This window comes from Oncorhynchus masou, chromosome 18 (genome assembly GCF_036934945.1).
Source record: "Oncorhynchus masou masou isolate Uvic2021 chromosome 18, UVic_Omas_1.1, whole genome shotgun sequence".
Lineage (NCBI taxonomy): Eukaryota > Metazoa > Chordata > Actinopteri > Salmoniformes > Salmonidae > Oncorhynchus > Oncorhynchus masou.
The window spans coordinates 3,748,013-3,774,110 of record NC_088229.1 but is presented as its reverse complement, the minus strand read 5'-3'; the positions used below and the strand labels follow the sequence as shown (position 1 = coordinate 3,774,110).

General features: G+C 44.9%; 1 protein-coding gene across 1 annotated transcript in view; it reads right to left on the bottom strand.

Annotated features, from left to right (window-relative positions):
* Positions 1–26,098, bottom strand: part of hcfc1b (host cell factor C1b) — a 55,626-nt gene that overhangs the window by 7,177 nt on the left and 22,351 nt on the right. The window contains 15 exon segments of the mRNA XM_064922018.1: positions 497–634; positions 1,416–2,009; positions 8,204–8,370; positions 10,024–10,219; positions 13,017–13,202; positions 13,390–13,541; positions 15,073–16,159; positions 17,329–17,465; positions 17,782–17,920; positions 19,279–19,412; positions 19,670–19,871; positions 21,723–21,833; positions 22,318–22,377; positions 22,826–23,050; positions 23,900–24,076. Coding sequence (XP_064778090.1) covers positions 497–634; positions 1,416–2,009; positions 8,204–8,370; positions 10,024–10,219; positions 13,017–13,202; positions 13,390–13,541; positions 15,073–16,159; positions 17,329–17,465; positions 17,782–17,920; positions 19,279–19,412; positions 19,670–19,871; positions 21,723–21,833; positions 22,318–22,377; positions 22,826–23,050; positions 23,900–24,076 — 3,705 coding nt within the window.

The window sequence follows — 26,098 nt, the reverse complement described above, 5'->3', positions numbered from 1 at the left end:
GTTCGGAGCCGAAGTCCATGCCCCATTTGTCAGTGATTGGTCAACAGTGTCAGTGATTGGTCAACAGTGTCAGTGATTGGTCAACAGTAAGGATTCTTCAATAAGGTCGTTGTCACTCAACCAGAGAAGACTCGTTCATGCAAATTTTTGTCATTGAGAAATACTGCACTAAATATCTTAAAACGTAAAATCACAACAAAGATCTCCTCTGCAAAAACATCAACATGAATGACATGAGTTATCGTAGATTAATTCGGATTTATTTTGAGGAAGTGTAAACAGGCTACGGCATCTCAAAAATGGACAAAAAGTACTATCAGCGCTTTAAAAAAAATTATTATAATTCAAGCCAAGGTCCTTTTAATAAGGGATTATGTGAGTACAGGCACCAGCCGAACTGAAGCATGCTGATGCCTTTATAGTCTTACATCGACAGATGCCTGGTCATCAGCGGGTAGTATGTGTGGTGTGTGTGTGTGGTGTGGGAGTGTCTTACATCGACAGAGGCTTGGTCGTCAGTGGGCAAGTAGTAGTGTGTGACCACGGTGTTGGTCACTTTGACAATGCCAACATCAAACCACTGGTTGTCTTTCTTCACCGGGGCTTTGGCCACCACAGGAGGAGCTCCTTGTCTCTAAATAAACAATATGGGAGTATTAGAAGACAGGGTACTAATCTGGAGTATTAGAAGACAGGGTAATAATCTGGAGGATTAGAAGACAGGGTAATAATCTGGAGGATTAGAAGACAGGGTAATAATCTGGAGGATTAGAAGACAATGTAATAATCTGGAGTACTAGAAGACAAGGTAATAATCTGGAGTATTAGAAGACAAGTTAATAATCTGGAGTATTAGAAGACAGGGTAATAATCTGGAGTACTACAAGACAAGGTAATAATCTGGAGTACTAGAAGACAATAATCTGGAGGATTAGAAGACAATGTAATAATTTGGAGTACTAGAAGACAAGGTAATAATCTGGAGGATTAGAAGACAATGTAATAATCTGGAGTACTAGAAGACAAGGTAATAATCTGGAGTACTAGAAGACAAGGTAATAATCTGGAGTACTGGAAGACAAGGTAATAATCTGGAGTACTAGAAGACAAGGTAATAATCTGGAGGATTAGAAGGTAATAATCTGGAGTATTACAAGACAAGGTAATAATCTGGAGGATTAGAAGACAAGGTAATAATCTGGAGGATTAGAAGACAATGTAATAAACATCATTTAACATCTATCTCTGGAAATAGGGTCAAAAATATTATATTTTTTTAAACAAAATATTCTACTTAGACAGTAAATCTCAAGAAAACGAATCATTTTTCAGTATCAAGAGGTTAACATAAATCCGAGACATCTAACAATCAATCAACAGATGACAACAATTCTGACAAGGTTCAGTCCACTCACCCCTGCAGCAGACTCTATGCCGTTAGCCACCTCTGCCAGGGTCGCAGCTGCCTGCATCTTAGCCGGGCTGGCCACCATCATGGGCTGAGTCTTAGCCGGGCTGGCCACCATCATGGGCTGAGTCTTAGCAGGGGTGGCCACCATCATGGGCTGAGTCTTAGCAGGGGTGGCCACCATCATGGGCTGAGTCTTAGCAGGGGTGGCCACCATCATGGGCTGAGTCTTAGCAGGGGTGGCCACCATCATGGGCTGAGTCTTAGCAGGGGTGGCCACCATCATGGGCTGAGTCTTAGCAGGGGTGGCCACTATCATGGGCTGAGTCTTAGCAGGGGTGGCCACCATCATGGGCTGAGTCTTAGCAGGGGTGGCCACCATCATGGGCTGAGTCTTAGCAGGGGTGGCCACCATCATGGGCTGAGTCTTAGCAGGGGTGGCCACCATCATGGGCTGAGTCTTACCCGGGTTTGTCACCACCATGGTGCAGGTTGGGGCTAGCCGGGCCACCGCCTGGGTCACTGCTGCAGCCAGCTCCTGGCCGTTACTCTCTGACTCCGGGTCGTTCAGGCTGTCTGCTGGGGCCAGGCCCTCGGTGGGCTGGGTCAGATCAAACTTCATTTACACAGCACATTTCTTTAAAAAAACATATCTGTTCAAAGTGTTAAACAGAAAAAGGAAAAAAAAACAAAAAAAAACACCAAAAACCAAATCGATTTATAGATTTAATACGCAACGCTTCACCTGCACGCATCGGGTCCCCCCGGTTCAAATGTTTAACATGAGTGCATTGGTGCGCGGGACCCCAAACAGACCCAAAAGTTACCGGCATCGGTCTCAAAATCAATTAAAACGTTAAGAAACGCTGGTTCATATTTTATTTTCCATCTGAAATTACTTTCTTTCTACCCCCCCAAAATAAACATTCTGACAACGGTGTCCTTCTTAAACTGGTTTCTACTTAACTGGGAGCTTTACAGCCCTTCTTGCCCTGGTTTCTACTTAACTGGGAGCTTTACAGCCCTTCTTAAACTGGCTTCTACTTAACTGGGAGCTTGCTACAGCCCTTCTTGCCCTGGTTTCTCATTAACTGGGAGCTTGCTACAGCCCTTCTTGCCCTGGTTTCTACTTAACTGGGAGCTTGCTACAGCCCTTCTTGCCCTGGTTTCTACTTAACTGGGAGCTTGCTACAGCCCTTAAACTGGTTTCTCCTTAACTGGGAGCTTGCTTACAGCCCTTCTTAAACTGGCTTCTACTTAACTGGGAGCTTGCTACAGCCCTTCTTGCCCTGGTTTCTACTTAACTGGGAGCTTGCTTACAGCCCTTCTTGCCCTGGTTTCTACTTAACTGGGAGCTTGCTACAGCCCTTCTTAAGCTGGTTTCTCCTTAACTGGGAGCTTGCTTACAGCCCTTCTTAAACTGGCTTCTACTTAACTGGGAGCTTGCTACAGCCCTTCTTGCCCTGGTTTCTCCTTAATTGGGAGCTTGCTACAGCCATTCTTGCCCTGGTTTCTACTTAACTGGGAGCTTGCTTACAGCCCTTCTTAAACTGGCTTCTACTTAACTGGGAGCTTGCTACAGCCCTTCTTGCCCTGGTTTCTACTTAACTGGGAGCTTGCTACAGCCCTTGCCCTGGTTTCTACTTAACTGGGAGCTTGCTACAGCCCTTGCCCTGGTTTCTACTTAACTGGGAGCTTGCTACAGCCCTTCTTAAACTGGCTTCTACTTAACTGGGAGCTTGCTACAGCCCTTCTTAAGCTGGTTTCTCCTTAACTGGGAACTTGCTTACAGCCCTTCTTAAACTGGCTTCTACTTAACTGGGAGCTTGCTACAGCCCTTCTTGCCCTGGTTTCTACTTAACTGGAAGCTTGCTACAGCCCTTAAACTGGTTTCTACTTAACTGGGAGCTTGCTTACAGCCCTTCTTAAACTGGTTTCTACTTAACTGGGAGCTTGCTACAGCCCTTGCCCTGGTTTCTACTTAACTGGGAGCTTGCTACAGCCCTTCTTAAACTGGTTTCTACTTAACTGGGAGCTTGCTTACAGCCCTTCTTAAACTGGTTTCTACTTAACTGGGAGCTTGCTTACAGCCCTTCTTAAACTGGTTTCTACTTAACTGGGAGCTTGCTTACAGCCCTTCTTGCCCTGGTTTCTACTTAAGGAAATGGGAAAATGATTTTGGATCCTCTGGAAACAACAGTTATTTGACAGGATGATATGGTGGTGGAGGCGCTATATTAATGTTTGCCTGTTCTGATCTGGCTGAGAAGATGCGTTTATTTCCTTCCACCAATACCATAAGAGAATTAACCATAACAAACTAACTATGGAGTACAGCAAGGATAACGACACATTTTTTGGGGGGGACCTTGAGATCACGAAAAATGACATCAATCCTTAGGAAGCCTACAGATGGGAATACCATCCTGAGGGCAAGACAGCTTTCACCCCCACCCCCAAAAAAATTGCTAAAAGAGAACATTTCAAAACGGCCAATTCCAAAGAGCCCACATAATTTGCGATCAAGAAACAGACCACAGTGTCAAATCTGCTGAATTGGAGAATCGCTGTTACAGCGCTCAGATCCTGAAAGATGCAGTTATAAGAGCCGGGACGACACATTAATGTGTTAGATAATATATCACAGAACCAGAAAACATTCTAAAAAAAGAATAATTCAAAATAATCGAGGGAATCATCCAAAGTGATACACTTCTAAGCCAAGTATTTCACTGAGCCACCAGGCATACCCTTTAAGAGATGTCCTACCCTTTAAGAGATGTCCTACCCTTTAAGAGATGTCCTACCCTTTAAGAGATGCCCTACCCTTTAAGAGATGCCCTACCCTTTAAGAGATGCCCTACCCTTTAAGAGATGCCCTACCCTTTAAGAGATGCCCTACCCTTTAAGAGATGCCCTACCCTTTAAGAGATGCCCTACCCTTTAAGAGATGCCCTAACCTAAATGACAAAATAAATCCACAGCTATCTTCCGGGTGACTCTCAAAACACTTGGCTCGACCACAAAACCCAAACGGCTCATTGTTTACATGTAACCAGGGCAAACATTGTAGAAATATTGCAACGGGAATAAGTATTCAGTTGACTCAGCTAAAATTGAATCGAGTTGAAGCGTTGAATGAACTGCAAAAACCACTCGTTCACCGACAGATTGGAATGTCCACAGCGCAAGGTGTTCGACATTGGATGGACAAAGAGACACCGTCAAGACCACTTAGCGGAACACAAAACCGGCTCCATACGGGTAGCCAATGAAGACTAACCCATGGCAAAAGGCACTACAAATCCTCCTCCCTACAAGCTATGGGTATTGATTATGTTCCGGCCTCAATTAGAAAATGGGACCTTCTCTTAAACAGCAAAAAAAAAGAAAGGGAACGTTTGGATTTACAAACTACAGGCCACTAAGTACCCTGGTTTAAATGGAGATTTACAAACTACAGGCCACTAAGTACCCTGGTTTAAATGAAGATCTGGATTTACAAACTACAGGCCACTAAATACCCTGGTTTAAATGGAGATTTACAAACTACAGGCCACTAAGTACCCTGGTTTAAATGAAGATATGGATTTACAAACTACAGCCACTAAGTACCCTGGTTTAAATGAAGGTATGGATTTACAAAATACAGGCCACTAAATACCCTGGTTTAAATGAAGATTTGGATTTACAAACTACAGCCACTAAATACCCTGGTTTAAATGAAGGTATGGATTTACAAAATACAGGCCACTAAATACCCTGGTTTAAATGAAGATATGGATTTACAAACTACAGCCACTAAGTACCCTGGTTTAAATGAAGGTATGGATTTACAAAATACAGGCCACTAAATACCCTGGTTTAAATGGGGATATGGATTTACAAACTACAGGCCACTAAGTACCCTGGTTTAAATGAAGATCTGGATTTACAAACTACAGGCCACTAAATACCCTGGTTTAAATGAAGATCTGGATTTACAAACTACAGGCCACTAAATACCCTGGTTTAAATGGAGATATGGATTTACAAACTACAGGCCACTAAGTACCCTGGTTTAAATGGGGATATGGATTTACAAACTACAGGCCACTAAGTACCCTGGTTTAAATGAAGGTATGGATTTACAAACTACAGGCCACTAAATACCCTGGTTTAAATGGAGATATGGATTTACAAACTACAGGCCACTAAGTACCCTGGTTTAAATGAAGGTATGGATTTACAAACTACAGGCCACTAAGTACCCTGGTTTAAATGTAGATATGGATTTACAAACTACAGGCCACTAAGTACCCTGGTTTAAATGAAGATATGGATTTACAAACTACAGCCACTAAGTACCCTGGTTTAAATGAAGGTATGGATTTACAAAATACAGGCCACTAAATACCCTGGTTTAAATGAAGGTATGGATTTACAAACTACAGACCACTAAATACCCTGGTTTAAATGAAGATATGGATTTACAAACTACAGGCCACTAAGTACCCTGGCTTAAATGGAGATCTGGATTTACAAACTACTAAGTACCCTGGTTTAAATGAAGGTATGGATTTACAAACTACTAAATACCCTGGTTTAAATGGAGATCTGGATTTACAAGCTACAGGCCACTAAATACCCTGGTTTAAATGGGGATATGGATTTACAAACTACAGGCCACTAAATACCCTGGTTTAAATGGAGATTTACAAACTACAGGCCACTAAGTACCCTGGTTTAAATGGGGATATGGATTTACAAACTACAGGCCACTAAATACCCTGGTTTAAATGAAGATATGGATTTACAAACTACAGGCCACTAAATACCCTGGTTTAAATGAAGATATGGATTTACAAACTACAGGCCACTAGGTACCCTGGTTGAAATGAACATTTAAATTTCTCTCCTTACCTGTGGGGTCATGAGAGGTCCCTTCGCTGTCATCTAGTGGACATTATGCTGTTTAGACTGCTGTGGTTCATGTTTGCTGTGATCTCGTGGAGTATAAAATAGATCTCTCCTATTCTTACCACAGTTCAAAAAAGGTTACAACTACCTTACTAGTGGTTCTGATGCTTATAGCATTGAGTTGCATTTTGATAACATGTCTACACTATTTCACTTGTGGGGATGGGCAGGGTAGCCTAGTGGTTAGAGCATTGGTCTAGTAACCGGAAGGTTGCAAGTTCAAATCCCCGAGCTGACAAGGTACAAATCTGTCATTCCTAGACCGTCATTGAAAATAAGAATTTGTTCTTAACTGACTTGCCTAGTTAAATAAAGGTAAAATAAAATAAACTTGTTAATGTGTATAGTATCGCTGACCAAATCCGGGGTTGATTGGAAAAAGCTCCTCCAAAATAAAATAAAAAGACGAAGGCCATGCAGCCCAAACGCCTCAGTTTCCACTCAACATACAAATCAAGGCATTTTAATTCATTGAGCTGAACAACCCAATATCACTGCTGTGTTTATATTACATTTACCATCAGCAATAGTTGTGGTAGTTTTGCTTGAAGCAATCAGTAATTAAAATGGTCTTTAAAAAAAAAATGTATTTAAGATATACAGGGTAAAGTTGATCATTTCATAACGAAGAAAGCAAATCACGTTTGCTACCCTTCCCTGCATGGTTGAAGAGGTTTGGGCGCGTCAGGCTCTGCACACTCCTGGATTACATCACACCTGGCAGGTCTCTCCTACCAGGTGACGTGGAGAGGATCTATGTCTGCACCATGTACTCTCATTACTGGTGTCCCCCAGGGCTCAGTTCTAAGCCCTCTCCTCTCGATACACCAAGTCACTCAGCTCTGTCATATCCTCACGTGGACCTCTCCTATCACTGCTATGAGGATGGACCTCTCCTATCACTGCTATGAGGATGGACCTCTCCTATCACTGCTATGAGGATGGACCTCTCCTATCACTGCTATGAGGATGGATTTCTCCCCATCTCACGATAGACAAAGTCACTCAGCTCCTGTTATATGATCACATATCACCCTACTAGTCCACCAGCGCTACCCCCCCACCAGCACAGCGCTACCTCCCCACCAGCACAGCGCTACCCCCCCACCAGCGCTACCCCCTCCACCCCCCACCAGAGCTACCCCCCGACCAGCGCTACCCCCCCACCAGCGCTACCTCCCCCCCCCAGCGCTACCCCCCCCCCAGCGCTACCCCCCCAGCGCTACCGCCCCACCCCCAGCGCTACCGCCCCACCAGCGCTACCGCCCCACCAGCGCTACCGCCCCACCAGCGCTACCGCCCCACCAGCGCTACCGCCCCACCAGCGCTACCGCCCCACCAGCGCTACCGCCCCACCAGCGCTACCGCCCCACCAGCTCTACCGCCCCACCAGCTCTACCGCCCCACCAGCTATCTTACGACGAACGCAGTAATTATGTCTCTAGATAAGAGCGCCTGCTAAAAGACTACGATGAACGAACTGTAAGAGAAGCTCATTGAAGTCCATCAACTTCCAAATGGTCTGAACCATTCCATGAGGGGTGACATCCATGGCTGTGATATATATTAGAATTGAAAATTAATGTGTTTATGCAACAAACTTTAGTGAATCGAATCACATCGCACCGTTTCAAATTAAAACGTATGGTTCAAGAGGTCTACATATCTAGAATCGTTTCAAATTAAAACGTATGGTTCAAGAGTCGACATATCTAGAATCGTTTCAAATTAAGACGTATGGTTCAAGAGTCGACATATCTAGAATCGCATCGAATCATCTTGAAAATGAAACGAACAGACAGACTGATGAAGAAAGCAAAACAACGGTGGACTGACCTGGTTGTGCTGTGCTGCTGCTGCTGCCGCCGCCGCCGCCTGGGCCAGAGCCTGGGCTTCCTGCAGCTGTTGTTGTTGATGCACCAGGGCTGCCAGCTCAGCCTGAGTCAACACAATGGGGATGGTGGTGGTTTGGTGCTGGCCCTCCTGGCCACTGTCTCCTTCATCTGGAGGGGGGGGGGGGGGGGGACTTGTTACAATCTACCAAACTGCTAACTAGGGCTGGGTGATACATCTATTAATTTGAATATATGTTTTTGCACGATATTACAAACGCCAGTACTGCAGGAATATTTTATTTTAATGTTAGAGTTAAGTCCGCTTGTTCTCATTTTCATCTTTTTGGTATCTTAGTAGCTAGCAAACAGAGCCAAGTTGGCTAAACTTTAAATACATATTAGCTGGCTACTTACTAGGATGGGGGTTTGAGATATTGTTTGAGACCTGTGTTGATTTTCTATAATACCTGCTACAATAAGTTAGCCTATTAGTGAGTGTGTATTATGCACGATTATGGTTAAATTGGTTAAAAAAATACAAATTTAAAAAAGAAGGCATTTCATAGACTTGAAAGACAGATCGGTGATTTTTGCTAGTTTGATAACTAGTTTGATAAAAGAATGTATTGTTGAAACGTGGATTCATCCGTTTAGAGAACACTTCTCCAGCCGGTCAGTGGTCATCCAAAGGTGACCATTTGCCCACTGACGTCTGTTACAGCATCGAACTACAGTCTGGTCAAGACCCCGGAGAGGACGACCAGCACGGAATTTCCCTGAGACGGTTTCTGACGGTTTGTGCAGAAATTCTTCGGTTGTGCAAAACCCGCAGTTTCATCAGCTGTCCAGGTGGCTGGTCTCAAGACGATCCGGCTGGTGAAGAAGCCGGATGTGGCGGTCCTGGGCTGCCGTGGTTACACGTGGTCTGATGTTGTAGGCAGCTTATTGAAGATAAATTAATATTCAATTCTCTGTCTGGTGGACATACAACATGCCAATTGCACGCTCCCTCAAAACTTGAGACGTCGATGGCATTGTGTTGTGTGACAAAACTGCACATTTTAGTGACCTTTTATTGTTCCCAGCACAAGGTGCACCTGTGTAATGAGCATGCTGTTTAAATCAGCTTCTTGATATGCCACACCTGTCAGATGGATTATCTTGGCAAAGGAGAAATGTTCACTAACAAGGATGTAAACACATGGACTAACAGGGACATAAACACATTATTAGAAATTAAGGTCGAGAGCCATGTGTCCTCCGAAACACGACCCTGTCGTGACCCATACATTTCTGGGATCTTTAATTTCAGATCATTAAAACATGGGAGACCAACATGTTAAGTTCATATTTTTTGTTGAGTGTATAGAATAGCTAAAAACACAGTTACCGGAGTTGGCTAGCTAGTCATTAGTCTGTTTCTCGTTCACATTCTCTAAGCCGAACCCTGCTGCAGTTTGACTGCCGGTCTTATCCTTGAGCAATGGTCCAGTCATCTCTCACAATGCAGGTGATGCTCCCAAACACAAATGTGCTAAAGTCTCATTTCCATCCTGGCTGATATGCTGATTTTTTAATTGATTGATGTAATATTAAAAAACATTACCTAAAGAAATTATATATACAGTGGGGCAAAAAAGTATTTAGTCAGCCACTAATTGTGCAAGTTCTCCCACTTAAAAAGATGAGAGGCCTGTAATTTTCATCATAGGTACACTTCAACTATGACAGACAAAATGAGAAAAAAAATCCAGGATGACCAGGGCCGTCTGTGGCACAGCCTGTATGACCAGGACCAGGGCTGTGTGTGTGTCTACTCACTCATGACAGCGTGCTGTGCGGCCTGCAGGACAGCCTGTATGGCCATGGCCTGGGCGTTAGCCTCCTCAGCAGCAGCGTGTTGTGCTGCCTGCTCGGCTGCAGCGGTAACAGCCAGCTCCTCGGGGGTTAAACCCGTCACCATCAGGGTCTGCTGGCCCCCTGCGTCACCTTCAGACATCAGCTCTGCAGGCAGGCCCTTGGAGGCAAAAAAATAATAATTACATTTACATTTAAGTCATTTAGCAGACGCTCTTATCCAGAGCGACTTACAAATTGGAAATTAAAATCAGGACAATTTAACTTTTTTTTCCAATGTTACTAAAAATGTTTTGTCGGCACACAATTTAGTCGCTCGTGTGTGCTGCTGGGAGGAAACAGCGTTTCCAAGACATGACAGAGGACCTGTGGATGGTGGTTCCCTTACGTGTGTGTTGCACTGTATGTATATATACACACAGTACCAGTCAAAAGTTTGGACACAGCTACTCATTCAAAGGGTTTTTCTTTATTTGTAAAATGTTCTACATTGTAGAATAATAGTGAAGACATCAAAACTATAAATTAACACATATGTTTATGTAGTTACTAAAGAAAGCGTTGACTTCTTTGGGACAGGGGGGCAGTATTGAGTAGCTTGGATGAATAAGGTGCCCAGAGTAAACAGCCTGCTACTCAGGCCCAAAAGCTAGAATAATGTTTATAATTAGTAGATTTGGATAGAAAACACTCTGAAGTTTAAAAAAAAAAAAAAACTGTTCGAATGATGTCTGTCAGTATAACAGAACTCATATGACAGACAAAAAACCTGAGAAAAAGGAAGTGGATAATCTGAGGTTTGTAGTTTTTTAAGTCATTGCCAATCCAAGATAGTGTAAATTTGGTCCGATTGCAGTTCCTAAGGCTTCCACTAGATGTCAACAGTCTTTACAACCTTGTTTCAGGCTTCTACTGTGAAGGGGGAGCGAATAAGAGCTGTTTGACGAAGAGGTCTGGCAGAATGCCTTGAGCTAAATCAGGCGCGCGGCCGTGAGAACGAGCCGAGTTCCTTTTCATTTCTAAAGACAAAGGAATTGTCCGGTTGAAACATTATTGAAGATTTATGATAAAAACATCCTAAAGATTGATTCTATACTTTGTTTGACATGTTTCTATGAACTGTAATATAACTTTTACTTTTTGTCTGGACTGATTGCTCGCGCATTGTGCATTTGAATTACAAAAAGGAGGTATTTGGACATAAATGATTGACTTTATCGAACAAAACAAACATTTGTGGGACTGGGATTCCTGGGCGTGCATTCCCGAAGATCATGAAAGGTAAGTGAATATTTATAACGCTATTTCTGGGTTTTGTGACACCTCTCCTTCTTTGGAAAACGGCTGTGTGTTTTTCGGTGACGAGGCGCTGACCTAACATAATCGCAAGGTGAGCTTTCGCCGTTAAGCCTTTTGAAATCAGACACTGTGGCTGGATTAGCGTCCCACATATCCCAGAGAAGTTAAATATAAATATATATAATATATAAATATATTTTATAATTTGAGATTCTTCAAAGTAGTCACCCTGTGCCTTGATGACAGCTTTGCACACTCTTGGCATTCTCAACCAGCTTCACCTGGAATGCTTTTCCAACAGTCTTGAAGGAGTTCCCACATATGCTGAGCACTTGTTGGCTGCTTTCCCTTCACTCTGCGGTCCAACTCAGCCCAAACCATTTCAATTTGGTTGAGGTCAGGTGATTGTGGAGGCAGGTCATCTGATGCACCACTCCATCACTCTTCTTCTTAGTCAAACAGCCCTTACACAGCCTGGAGGTGTTGGGTCATTGTCCTGTTGAAAAACAAAAAAAAGTGTCCCACTAAGCCCAAACCAGATGGGATGGCGTATCGCTGCAGAATGCTGTGGTAAATAAATCACTGACTGTGTCACCAGCAAAGCATCCCCACACCTCCTCCATGCTTCACAATGGGAACACATGCAGAGATCATCCGTTGACATATAATGCCTGCCACAAAGACACGGCAGTTGGAACCAAAACACCCAAAATGTGGACTCCTCAGATCAAAGGACAGATCTCCACCGGTCTAGTGTCCATTGCTCATGTTTCTTGGCCCAAGCAAGTCTCTTCTTCTAGGTGTCCTTTAGTATTGGTTTCTTTGCCACAATCAACCATGATTCACACGGTCTCCTCTGAACAGTTGTTTAGATGAGTCTGTTACTTGAACTCTGTGAAGCATTTATTTGGGCTGCAATCTGAGGCTGGTAACTCTAATGAACAGTTGATGTTGATGTGTCTGTTACTTGAACTTCGTGAATAATTTTTTTGGTCTACAATTTCTGAGGCTGGTAACTCTAATGAACTTATCCTCTGCAGCAGAGGTAACTCTGGGTCTTCCTTTCCTGTGGCGGTCCTCATGAGAGTCAGTTTCATCATGGCGCTTGATGGTTTTTGCGACTGCACTCTTGAAATGTTCCGCATTGACTGACTTTCATGTTTTAATGTAATGATGGACTGTTGTTTCTCTTTGCTTATTTGATCGGTTCTTGCCATAGTATGGACTTGGTCTTTCACCAAATAGGTCTATCTTCTGTATACCACCCCTACCTTGTCACAACACAACTGATTGGCTCATACGCATTAAGAAGGAAGAAATTCCACAACTTTTAACAAGGCACACCTGTTAATTGAAATGCATTCCAGGTGACTACCTCATGAAGCTGGTTGAGAGAATGCCAAGAGTGTGCAAAGCTGTCATCAAGGCAAAGGGTGGCTACTTTGAAGAATCTCAAATATAAAATATATTTTGATTTGTTTAACACTTTTTTTTGGTTACGACATGATTCCATATGTGTCATTTCATAGTTTTGATGTCTTCACCACAATGTAGAAAATAGTAAAAAATAAAGAAAAACCCTGGAATGAGCATGTGTGTCCAAACGTTTGACAGGTAATATATATATATATATATATATCCATCAGTATGTACTGTACCTCCTGCTCCTCCTGGTTCTGTTCCTCCATGCCCTCCACATGGACCTGTATCCCAGCTGCAGCAGCCTCTTCCAGGGTCACGACCCTCACTGTGCCCTCTGGGAGACAGTCCGTCTGCATGGCCTCCTCTCCCTCTATACATGCCGCCACCATCGCCTCAGACGACCCAGACATCGACGAGATCTCCTGGTGGAAGGAAGGAAGGAAGGGGACAGGAAGGCTTGAACGGTCAAAAGTAAAATGATCCCAAAATAAACAGCTCAAACAGTCTGTTAGTGCAGTGAGTGTCTGAACCAGCTAACCACAACTTCAAGAGAGTAAACACTATAACAGCCTTGTGTGTGTGTGTGTGTGTGTGTGGTGTGGCCCTTACAGGTACAGAGGGTCCAGGTGTGGGTGTGGACTGGGTAACCGTGGTAACTGCTCGGCCAGCCGCCACCACGGCGCTGGACTCTGTGGTTACTGAGGACGACGAGGGAGCCTCTGTAGTTCCGTTGTCTCCCTGTGTCGAGTCACCAGGCTGGGCTGGAGGGAGGAGGGACGTCACACAATTAACACCAAAACATCCCAACGCGGAGACCCAAACATCCCAACGCGGAGACCCAAACATCCCAACGCGGAGACCCAAACACCCCAACAGAGAGACCCAAACACCCCAACAGAGAGACCCAAACACCCCAACAGAGAGACCCAAACACCCCAACAGAGAGACCCAAACACCCCAACAGAGAGACCCAAACACCCCAACAGAGAGACCCAAACACCCCAACAGAGAGACCCAAACACCCCAACAGAGAGACCCAAACACCCCAACAGAGAGACCCAAACACCCCAACAGAGAGACCAAAACACCCCAACAGAGAGACCAAAACACCCCAACAGAGAGACCAAAACATCCCAACAGAGAGACCAAAACACCCCAACAGAGAGACCAAAACACCCCAACAGAGAGACCAAAACACCCCAACAGAGAGACCAAAACACCCCAACAGAGAGACCAAAACACCCCAACAGAGAGACCAAAACACCCCAACAGAGAGACCAAAACACCCCAACAGAGAGACCAAAACACCCCAACAGAGAGACCAAAACATCCCAACAGAGAGACCAAAACACCCCAACAGAGACCAAAACACCCCAACAGAGAGACCAAAACACCCCAACAGAGAGACCAAAACACCCCAACAGAGAGACCAAAACACCCCAACAGAGAGACCAAAACATCCCAACAGAGAGACCAAAACACCCCAACAGAGAGACCAAAACATCCCAACAGAGAGACCAAAACATCCCAACAGAGAGACCAAAACACCCCAACAGAGAGACCAAAACACCCCAACAGAGAGACCAAAACACCCCAACAGAGAGACCAAAACACCCCAACAGAGAGACCAAAACATCCCAACAGAGAGACCAAAACACCCCAACAGAGAGACCAAAACATCCCAACAGAGAGACCAAAACACCCCAACAGAGAGACCAAAACACCCCAACAGAGAGACCAAAACATCCCAACAGAGAGACCAAAACACCCCAACAGAGAGACCAAAACACCCCAACAGAGAGACCAAAACATCCCAACAGAGAGACCAAAACACCCCAACAGAGAGACCAAAACACCCCAACAGAGAGACCAAAACACCCCAACAGAGAGACCAAAACATCCTGTATGTTGGTAGGAAAAAAATATTACTAACATAACATTACTTAACTCTTAAATCTTCTGTTTTAAAACACTAAGGCTGCGTTTATACAGGCAGACCAATTCTGATCTTTGGCCCAATCAGATCAACCTTTTCCCCAATAATTGGACAAAATATCAGAATACGTAGGCCTGTGTAAAAGGAGCCTACGGGACCATTTCCCCCAGACCTAGATTAATAATCTAATCTAATCCTTCTGGAGATTCTCCTTTGCGTAGATTTTTTTTTGTAGTCTCGTACCTGAATGAATCTGGGTCTGAAAACAAATCCTCCCTCTAAAACGCCTATGAGAACAAAATGGGTTCAAAGACAGTCTTCGGCTTAGTGGATAGATAGATCGCAGTAGCTCCCACCTGTAGTCGCCGTGTTGGTGGTTCCCGTTTCGTGCGTTTCACACGGCGGATTGGAACACACCCTCTGGACCGTGCCCGTCCCGGTCTGGTTGGACGTTGTCTGAGACGGGGTGTTGGTGGTGCCCGTTTCGTGTGTTTCACACGGCGGATTGGAACACACCCTCTGGACCGTCCCTGTAGTCTGCCCGATGCCCATACTGGAGTTGGCTTGCGTCGACGTAGTGGTAGTGCCAGTCTGGTGCGTTTCACAAGGTGGACTGGAGCAGACAGGAGAGGTGAGGGGGGGTCCTCCTCCTCCTCCTCCTCCGCTGGATGACTTGCTCTGGTTATCTGAGGACGAGGAGCTGAGCGTCATGCCCATCTGGTCAGAGCCCATGTTAGAGCGTGCGGTGGTCGAGGTGTAGGTGGTCCCTGTTCTCAGAGTCTCCGGTCGCAGCACCCCGGGCACAGAGCTGGTACCAGAAACAGCCGACGGCGAGAGGTCTCCGGAGGAGGAGGGGGGCGGAGAGGACGGGGGATCAGACCCGCTGGTGTTGTTGGTTACACAGGAGCCCTGTTGTTGCTGGTTGGATCCCATGTTACAGCTGGCGGTGGTCTGGGTGTTGGTGGTACCTGTATCGTGGGTCTCTGACGGCGGGTTGGTGCACACCTGCTGTACCTGGCCCATGTTGGAGGACGCTGTCGTTTGAGTGTTGGTGGTGCCGGTCTCGTGGGTCTCTGACGGCGGGTTGGTGCACACCTGCTGTACCTGGCCCATGTTGGAGGACGCTGTTGTTTGAGTGTTGGTGGTGCCGGTCTCGTGGGTTTCGCACGGCGGGTTTGAACACACCCTCTCCACCCCACCATTACCAGTCATGTTAGCGGAGGCCGTGGTAGCTGTATTGGTAGTGCCGGTCTCGTGGGTCTCGCAGGGTGGGTTTGAGCAGACCAGGGTTACCGTTCCTGGGTCGCCTGCCTCGGGCTGGGTGGACGAGGGGTCGGCGGAGGTGGGGGAGGACAGGATGGAGACCGGGAGGTCGTGGACAGGCTGAGCATCCACACCACTGGGGGTCGTGATCAGGGTCACCTGAGTGGGCTGAGCTCCCGCCTGGAGGACATAAAGAGTACAGGGGGGAGGGGGTCAATCAGGAAGTCAATAGAAACTGTTTTAAAGAAGTGTAAGCATTAATTTTCCAACACACAGAAGAGGTCAATAAACCAAAGTTCCAATACAAAATCAATCTTGCCCATAAAAAAATAATAACACATATTTGAATAAATAAAACATATTTAAATGACAATTAAATCATTCCAAGTATGAGGTTCTCTCATGACGGCATGTCTGACCAGAAAAGGGCCGCCGCTGTTCATACGAGAAGCTTTTCACAGACAGCTTCCCAGGCGTATCACTGCATGTGCCAGCAGGACAAGCATAGCAGCCAAATAAATACACAAATAATAACAAATAATTACACAATAACAAATAAATACACAAATAAATACAAATAAATACACAAATAAATACAAATAAATACACAAATAATAACAAATAAATACACAAACAATAACAAATAAATACACAAATAAATACACAAATAAATACACAAATAATAGCAAATAAAAACACAAATAATAGCAAATAATTACACAATAACAAATAAATACACAATAACAAATAAATACACAAATAAATACACAAATAATAGCAAATAAATACACAAATAATAACAAATAAATACAAACAATAACAAATAAATACACAAACAACAAATAAATACACAAATAATAACAAATAAATACACAAATAATAGCAAATAATTACACAATAACAAATAAATACACAAATAAATACACAAATAATAGCAAATAAATACACAAACAATAACAAATAAACACACAAATAATAACAAATAAATACACAAATAATAACAAATAAATACACAAATAAATACACAAATAATTACACAATAACAAATAAACACACAAATAATAACAAATAAATACACAAATAATAACAAATAAATACATAAATAATAACAAATAAATACATAAAGGGGAGTCAACCCATTGCATGACAGGATGGATGCATCTGCACCAAACACGAACACGTTTCCCGACCGTAAGAAACATGAGGGATAAGGCACCGACGACACCGCTTTTACAAAAGGCGGCCCGATTCTGATCCGTTATTTTTGACCAATCAGATCCCCCCCTTTTCCAATAATTGGGCTGCCTGTGTTAAACGCAGCCTCCGTCGTTGTTCCACATGAACTGTACCTGCGCTGCGGAGACGGTGACCTGTCCAGGCAGAGCGGTCATGGTGCCCAAGGTCGTGATGGGAGTAGCCGTGGCAACACTTCCACCCGCCAGGCTCGAAGACACTGTACCAGTCACCGTACCAAACGTTGTCACGCCTAAGGGGAAGGGACAACGTTAAATCGATTGTCGATTGTGTATATTGGTAGCCTGCAATCCAGACCGGTTTTGTGTTAACATTCCACCAGGTGTGTTAAGGAGTGGAATGTCAGTGCTAACAGTCTGGTACCCAGGCTAATCTATTGGGACAGATGCTTCAAAACAGTACAAACTAAAGCATGATTGTTCAACTGTGGATGATTCAACGCGTCACTAAAACTAAACAAATCTTTAGGAACACAACTAGTCAAGGATGAAGCTAAGCGCGGCGACTAGCAAAGAGCTGTTTGTCGGAGGTTCACTGAACATCCTTACCTGTGGTTCCCTTGACAACAAGGGTGGTGACGTTAGGTTTGACACCGGAAACAGTAACCGGGGAGACGAGACGTACTCCTCCCATGGGGACGGTCCGTAAAATAGTCCCGGGCTGTCCAGGGGCACCCTTCAGCACCACCTGGTAGAAATATAATATTAATAACAACCTGATAGAACAACAACCTGGTAGAATCATAACAACAACCTGGAAGAATCACAACAACAACCACCTAGTAGAATCACAACAACAACAACCACCTAGTAGAATCACAACAACAACAACCACCTAGTAGAATCACAACAACAACAACCACCTAGTAGAATCACAACAACCACCTAGTAGAATCACAACAACCACCTAGTAGAATCACAACAACCACCTAGTAGAATCACAACAACCACCTAGTAGAATCACAACAACCACCTAGTAGAATCACAACAACCACCTAGTAGAATCACAACAACCACCTAGTAGAATCACAACAACCACCTAGTAGAATCACAACAACCCCGTAGTAGAATCACAACAACAACAACCACCTAGTAGAATCACAATAACAACAACAACCACCTAGTAGAATCATAACAACAACAACAACCACCTAGTAGAATCATAACAACAACCACCTAGTAGAATCACAATAACAACAACAACAACCACCTAGTAGAATCACAATAACAACAACAACCTGGTAGAATCATAACAACAACCAGGTAGAATCACAATAACAACAATAACCCCCCCCCCCCCAAAAAAAAAAAAAAACAATTCTATTTTAATTCCAGGTTGTAAGACAACAAAATTGGAAAAATGTCAAGGGTGGTGAACAATTTCGGGAAGACACTGTACACAATGAACCTGTGTTGCGCTTGGTGATCTCTGTTTCAAATTAACATCGTTGGTGCCGACGTGGATAACAATATCTCTATACTCTAAACACTCACCAGTTTTAGTCTCAGCCAGCACCCTCTTCAGATGAACCTTTATGTCGGTAGCTCTGCTCCCTGGTAAACAATGTATGTTCGCTAGATTATTATGTTTCAGTCTAATATTGCAGGTAATGGAGTCGCCAATGACTAGGTTTTTAAATTTGTCAGAGCTAAATGGTAGGAGGCTTCGGTGGCGCGCGGAGGAGAGACCTGAGCAGTCTCGGCCTCTTGACTCGTTGATTCATGGAGAGGACCGGTTGAAATAGTGTCGGCTGAATGAGCGACACCAACTGAGGATGGAACAGCATCTGTGCTACCGATGGGTGGGGGGGGGATTTATAATACTATCTGTACTTACTGATGGCACAGACGCGGTTTCATCCTGTCCTACACTGAAATGACCCTTGCCTAACGATTGCGTCTGAAGCTGGGCTTGCAGCACAGCTATCCTCACCATAAGGCGATAGTTCTCATGTATATTATGAGTACAGCTCTGGACATAGTGCTGATGGTCTTTTGCCTGAGGTTATTGTGCCAGGATTAAAGGTTAGAGAGGGGTTGGGGTACCTGTGTGAGTCCCTGCTGACCAGCCCCAGCTCTGGGCATTGCGCTGATGATCTTGCCTGGTGTCCCGGTGCCTGGTGTCATCATCTTAGTGGTGATAATGGTAATGGGGGACTTCATACCACTTCCTGTCACTCCTGACCAGACAACAGATTAAATACATTTAGTAACAGGAAGTTATTGTCATATGTAGACACATTTGAACATGAGCCATGTGGTTGCATCAATGGGCCACTGTGAAAACGCTCTACAAAATCCCAAAATGTAGTGCTGACTATGAATCAAACGATCAAGAAGAAAAAAACTCAACATTTGTAAAACCCTCTTCAACAATATTTTAAAATCACAAATTGCCTTTCAATTGGTGGATGTTTCGGAAGCAGACAGGACTGACCTGCTTGTCCGATGGCAGACATAGGTATGGTCTTGATGATGTGCGTGCCAGGCTTGGTGGTGGTGGGCATGCCGCTGTAGGATAGGATGGTGGGCTTGCCCCCCGCGGTCCCAGCCTGGGACGTAGTGATGATGGTGGTGGGCTTGCCGTCCGCTGAGGTCACCAGCTTCAGGATGGTGCCCGCCGGGAGGGGACCTTTCGTCTGGTTTGAAAGGAAGGCGATCAGAGGGGTTTCAGGGTTTAGGGGTCGGAGGTCAAGATAGAGGTGGAAGCTGACATACAACAAGAAACATGGTCATTCGAGACGGATATCTCAGGTTGTTTGACTGATCCCATACATCAGAATACTAGGCTGATCCCCGTTCATCAGAATCCTGTACTGATCCCGTGCTGGACTAGGCTGATCCCGTGCTGGACTAGGCTGATCCCGTACTGGACTAGGCTGATCCCGTGCTGGACTAGGCTGATCCCGTGCTGGACTAGGCTGATCCCGTACTGGACTAGGCTGATCCCGTACTGGACTAGGCTGATCCCGTGCTGGACTAGGCTGATCCCGTGCTGGACTAGGCTGATCCCGTGCTGGACTAGGCTGATCCCGCGCTGGACTAGGCTGATCCCGCGCTGGACTAGGCTGATCCCGCGCTGGACTAGGCTGATCCCGCGCTGGACTAGGCTGATCCCGCGCTGGACTAGGCTGATCCCGCGCTGGACTAGGCTGATCCCGCGCTGGACTAGGCTGATCCCGCGCTGGACTAGGCTGATCCCGTGCTGGACTAGGCTGATCCCGTGCTGGACTAGGCTGATCCCGTGCTGGACTAGGCTGATCCCGTACTGGACTAGGCTGATCCCGTACTGGACTAGGCTGATCCCGTGCTGGACTAGGCTGATCCCGTGCTGGACTAGGCTGATCCCGTGCTGGACTAGGCTGATCCCGTGCTGGACTAGGCTGATCCCGTGCTGGACTAGGCTGATCCCGTACTGGACTAGGCTGATCCCGTACTGGACTAGGCTGATCCCGTACTGGACTAGGCTGATCCCGTACTGGACTAGGCTGATCCCGTGCTGGACTAGGCTGATCCCGTGCTGGACTAGGCTGATCCCGTGCTGGACTAGGCTGATCCCGTGCTGGACTAGGCTGATCCCGTGCTGGACTAGGCTGATCCCGTGCTGGACTAGGCTGATCCCGTGCTGGACTAGGCTGATCCCGTGCTGGACTAGGCTGATCCCGTGCTGGACTAGCCTGATCCCGTACTGGACTAGGCTGATCCCGTGCTGGACTAGCCTGATCCCGTACTGGACTAGCCTGATCCCGTACTGGACTAGGCTGATCCCGTACTGGACTAGGCTGTTTAAGAGATTTTCCCTCCAGATTAAGACTAGCCGTGGAGACAAACCCTAAATCGGGGATGGGCAACTCTCCGGTCCTCGTGGGCCTGATTGGTGGCACAATTTTGCCCCAGTGCCTGCAAATACACTAATCAAGGTCTTTCGGATTCAAATGTAATTTGTTTAAATCAGATGCTCGGGATGGGGAAAAAGTGAGACACCAATCAGGCCCTCGATGACTGAGTTAACACATCCCCGAACTAAATGACCCAGATTGTACTTTTTAAAAAATATTTTATTTAACTAAGCAAGTCAGTTAAGAACAAATTCTTATTTTCAATGGTGGCCTAGGAACAGTGGGGTTAACTGCCTTGTTCAGGGGCAGAACGACAGATTTTTAGCTTGTGGATTCGATCCAGCAACCTTTTGGTTACTAGTCCAACACTCAAACCACTAGGCTACCCTGCCGCCATAAAACTAAGGGAAAGGGGGATACCTAGTCAGTTGTACAACTGAATGCATTCAACTGAAATGTGTCTTCAGCATTTAACCCAACCCCTCTGAATCAGAGGTGCGGGGGGGGGCTGCCTAAATCGAAATCCACGTCTTCGACGCCTGGGGAACAGTGGGTTAAACTGCCTCTACGTTGTCAGCTCGGGGATTCGAACCAGCAACCTTTTGGTTTACTGGCCCAACACTCTAACCACTAAGCTACTTGACTACTGACCTGTATGATGTGCTGGAGGCTGGAGCCAGCCTGTCCCGTCACCGCTCCTGTCTGACCAGGCTTGGTCTGGACCACGGACATCACCTTCCCCAGGTTGGACAGGTTAGACAGCTAGAGGACAGGAAGTAGGAGAGAGAGACTGGTCAAAACAACACGTCTTACCTTATCAAGACAGACCCATCAAAAAACTAATATAACATATTCCACTTGGCAGACGCTTTCACGTGACTTTTATCAAGATAGGCCAATTTAAATGTCAGATTTATTTTATTTTATTTATTTCACCTTTATTTAGATAATATTGTACATAGGTGGGTGTGGTTGTACTTACATGGCTGAGGAAACTGCTTTTTACATGTGTCACTAATGAAATTAATTAATTAATGGAAATTAGATGTTTTTATTTAAAGCAACTTCCATACTGTACATGTTTAATATGTGACCCCCCCGTGGGGATAATGGACTGTTCTACTGTACATGTTTAATATGTGACCCCCCCCCATGGGGATAATGGACTGTTCCACTGTACATGTTTAATATGTGAGGGGGGAATGGACTGTTCATGTAAAAGACAACAGAAGACATCCTAACTAACCCAATGCTGCACGTCCTTCCCAGACATCACTTTGTTTTGACCCTGGTTGGCCGCGGTCAGCTTAGAACGGGGGCACAAAACAGACGCAGTGAGTCACTGCTAAACCCAGGGGTGTGGGCATGTCACAAAACTGGGGTCAATGAGATAGACAGCTAACTTGCTTAGCTTCAATATTCAGATTTGTTTAAAAAACATATTGTATAGGAAGGATGCATGAAATGGGAATTGGGATTAATTCAAACCAACAATTTTTACAACCCATATTCCAAGTTTAGCTTTGGCATAAGCAGAAAAACATGCCAGAAAAACTAAAAGTTATTTCTGAACGATAAAAGTTGTTCTATTATTATCATTAATATTGTTATTAAATGGTTTAATTAAATTGATTGAAAACAACTACTCCAAACTGTAGAACCCACCCCCCAAAAAATCTATTTTTTTCTGAATGTTTCTCAAAGTTAGACAGCCAATTTATGGATCCTGCTAAGGCAACTCAACAACATCTTACCAGTGTTCCACCTCCCCCCATAGTAAGGGGACTCTTGACAAGGGTGATTGTCTTGGTGACTCCTCCCACTACCGTGGTAACCACCTGGTGTTGCTGGGCAACCGTCACCGTGCCAGACTTGTGCACGGTGATGATAGGGCGAGAAGGCGTTCCGGGTGTGACAACACCTGACGTGCCCACCTGAGCCGCAGCAGTCTTCAGCATGCGGGTTGCTGGGTTACTAACCTAGGAGGACAACACCGGGTGAGAGAGACACAGACAGAGAGACAGGAGAGACAGAGAGTAGCTAGAAGGCACGGCCAAGACATCCCCTATAGCATTTAGAAGGCTCAGCCAAGACATCCCCTATAGCATTTAGAAGGCACGGCCAAGACATCCCCTATAGCATTCAGAAGGCACGGCCAAGACAGCCCCTATAGCATTCAGAAGGCACGGCCGAGACATCCCCTATATCATTCAGAAGGCTCGGCCAAGACAGCCCCTATAGCATTTAGAAGGCACGGCCAAGACATCCCCTATAGCATTCAGAAGGCACAGCCGATACAGCCCCTATAGCATTCAGAAGGCACAGCTGTTACAGCCCCTATAGCATTCAGAAGGCACAGCTGTTACAGCCCCTATAGCATTCAGAAGGCACAGCTGTTACAGCCCCTATAGCATTCAGAAGGCACAGCTGTTACAGCCCCTATAGCATTCAGAAGGCACAGCTGTTACAGCCCCTATAGCATTCAGAAGGCACAGCTGTTACAGCCCCTATAGCATTCAGAAGGCACAGCTGTTACAGCCCCTATAGCATTCAGAAGGCACAGCTGTTACAGCCCCTATAGCATTCAGAAGGCACAGCTGTTACAGCCCCTATAGCATTCAGAAGGCACAGCTGATACAGCCCCTATAGCATTCAGAAGGCTCGGCCGATACATTGCTTCACTCCACGTGGTACAGTAGGTAATGTGGGTATTGGAGCACAGCCTTGATAAACAAAAATCACTTCTAGTGCACCTGAAGAGTTCATAATTGACAGCAGAGGTTTACATGGTGTATGTGTGTGTTACTATTCGTCCAGGGATCTCTTACCATAACAGGCGAGGCTACTTTGACAGTCTGTGAACCGGGGCTCATGGCCACGGTCTTGACCATAGTAGCACCAGCTGGAAGTTGCATGGTGGCCGTGGAGGGCGGGATCTTCTGTGTGGCAGCAGCCGCTGCAGCCAATGCAGCCATGCCACTCATCTGAGGGCTGCTGCCCATTGGCTGAAGGGGGGAGAGCAGACAAGTACAAAATAATTACAATTATTAACATTTATAAGTCACTTTTTGTTTTACAAGAATAATCTCAAAGTGCATAACGTTTGGTTATTCATAGGACTAGAGAATATGGAATAGAAGGAACTGAACTGGTTGTGCATGAATCAGCCCTGGGATAACTATAGTTAACCTCTTGAAACTCTGGGGACGCAATTTCATTTTTGGATGAAAAACGTTCCCGTTTTAAACAAGATATTTTGTCACAAAAAGATGCTCGACTATGCATATAATTGATAGCTTTGGAAAGAAAACTCTGAATTTTCCAGAACTGCAAAGATATTGTCTGTGGGTGCCCTAGAACAGGAGCTACAGGCAAAACCAAGATGAAACGGCAACCAGGAAATGAGCAGGATTTTTGAGGCTCTGTTTTCCATTGTCTCCTTATATGACTGTGAATGCGAGAGGAGTAAGTCTGCCCTTTCTGTCGTTTCCCCAAGGTGTCTGCAGCATTGTGACGTATTTGTAGGCATATCATTGGAAGATTGACCATAAGAGACTACATTTTCCAGGTGTCCGCCCAGGGTCCTCCATCAAAATTGGTGCGTCATTTTCAGCTGCTGGTATTTTTCCATGGGATTCTGAGGGGAAAGCAGGCTTCCACGAACGGCATATCAATGAAGAGATATGTGAAAAAACACCTTGAGGATTGATTCCAAACAACGTTTGCCATGTTTCGGTCGATATTATGGAGTTAATTCGGAAAAAGTTTGACGTTTTGGTGACTGAATTTTCGGTTCGTTTCGGTAGCCAAATGTGATGTACAAAACGGAGCGATTTCTCCTACACACAGATTCTTTCAGGAAAAACTGCGCATTTGGTATGTATCCTCATTGAAAACATCAGAAGCTCTTCAAAGGTAAATGATTTTATTTATTTGGTTATCTGGTTTTTGTGAAAATGTTGCGTGCTAAATGCTACGCAAAATGCTAAGCTAGCTTGCAATACTCTTACACAAATGCTTGAATTTCTATGGTTCAAAAGCATATTTTGAAAATCTGAGATGACAGTGTTGTTAAGAAAAAGCTAAGCTTGAGAGCAGGCGCATTATTTTCATTTCATTTGCGATTTTCAGAAATCGTTAACGTTGCTTATGCTAATGAGCCTGAGGCTGTATTATGGAAATATATTTCCTTTATAATTTTCCCCTAACCCTACCACCCCTCCTCCCCTAATTAGACAACAACACTGAGGCTTCTATTTCCTGGTTATACACACACACACACACACACACACACTACATAAATAATGTAAAATATACTTCCCGTGAAATTTAAAGAGTATTTCTGTCTGTAATAAAGCATTTACATTACATTTACATTTAAGTCATTTGGCAGACGCTCTTATCCAGAGCGACTTACAAATTGGTGAAAGCACTCTTGTAGGGAAACACTCATTCTGATTGGCTGGGCCTGGCTCCCCAGTGGGCGGGCCTGGCTCCCCAGTGGGCGGGCCTATGCCCTTCAAGGCCCAGTCATGTGAAATACATAGATTAGGGCCCAATGAATTTATTTCCAATTGACTGATTTCCTTATATGAACTTTAACTCAGTAAAATGTTAGAAATTGTTGCATGATGCGTTTATATTTGTGTTCAGTGTCTCCGAAGACCATCCTGTTTTGATATCGAGCTGCCATATGTTTTTTCCACTGTGCCGTTTCACTAAAGTTCTGAATGTTTCTATTCATATAAGCTTCTACAGTTTGTAGATGAACACCATTGCTAAGATAAGTCAGTCAAATCGATCAATAATATCATGATCAAAATCACCCATTACTGGGCTGAACACGCTAACAACAAGTGGCTATTTGGACATAAATGATGGACTTTATGGAACAAATCAATTTATTGTCGAACTGGGATTCCTGGGAGTGCCTTCTGACGAAGATCATCAAAGGTAAGTGAATATTTATGGTGTTGTTTCTAACTTTGTTGACTCCAAAATGGAGGATATTCCTCTGGCTGTTTTGG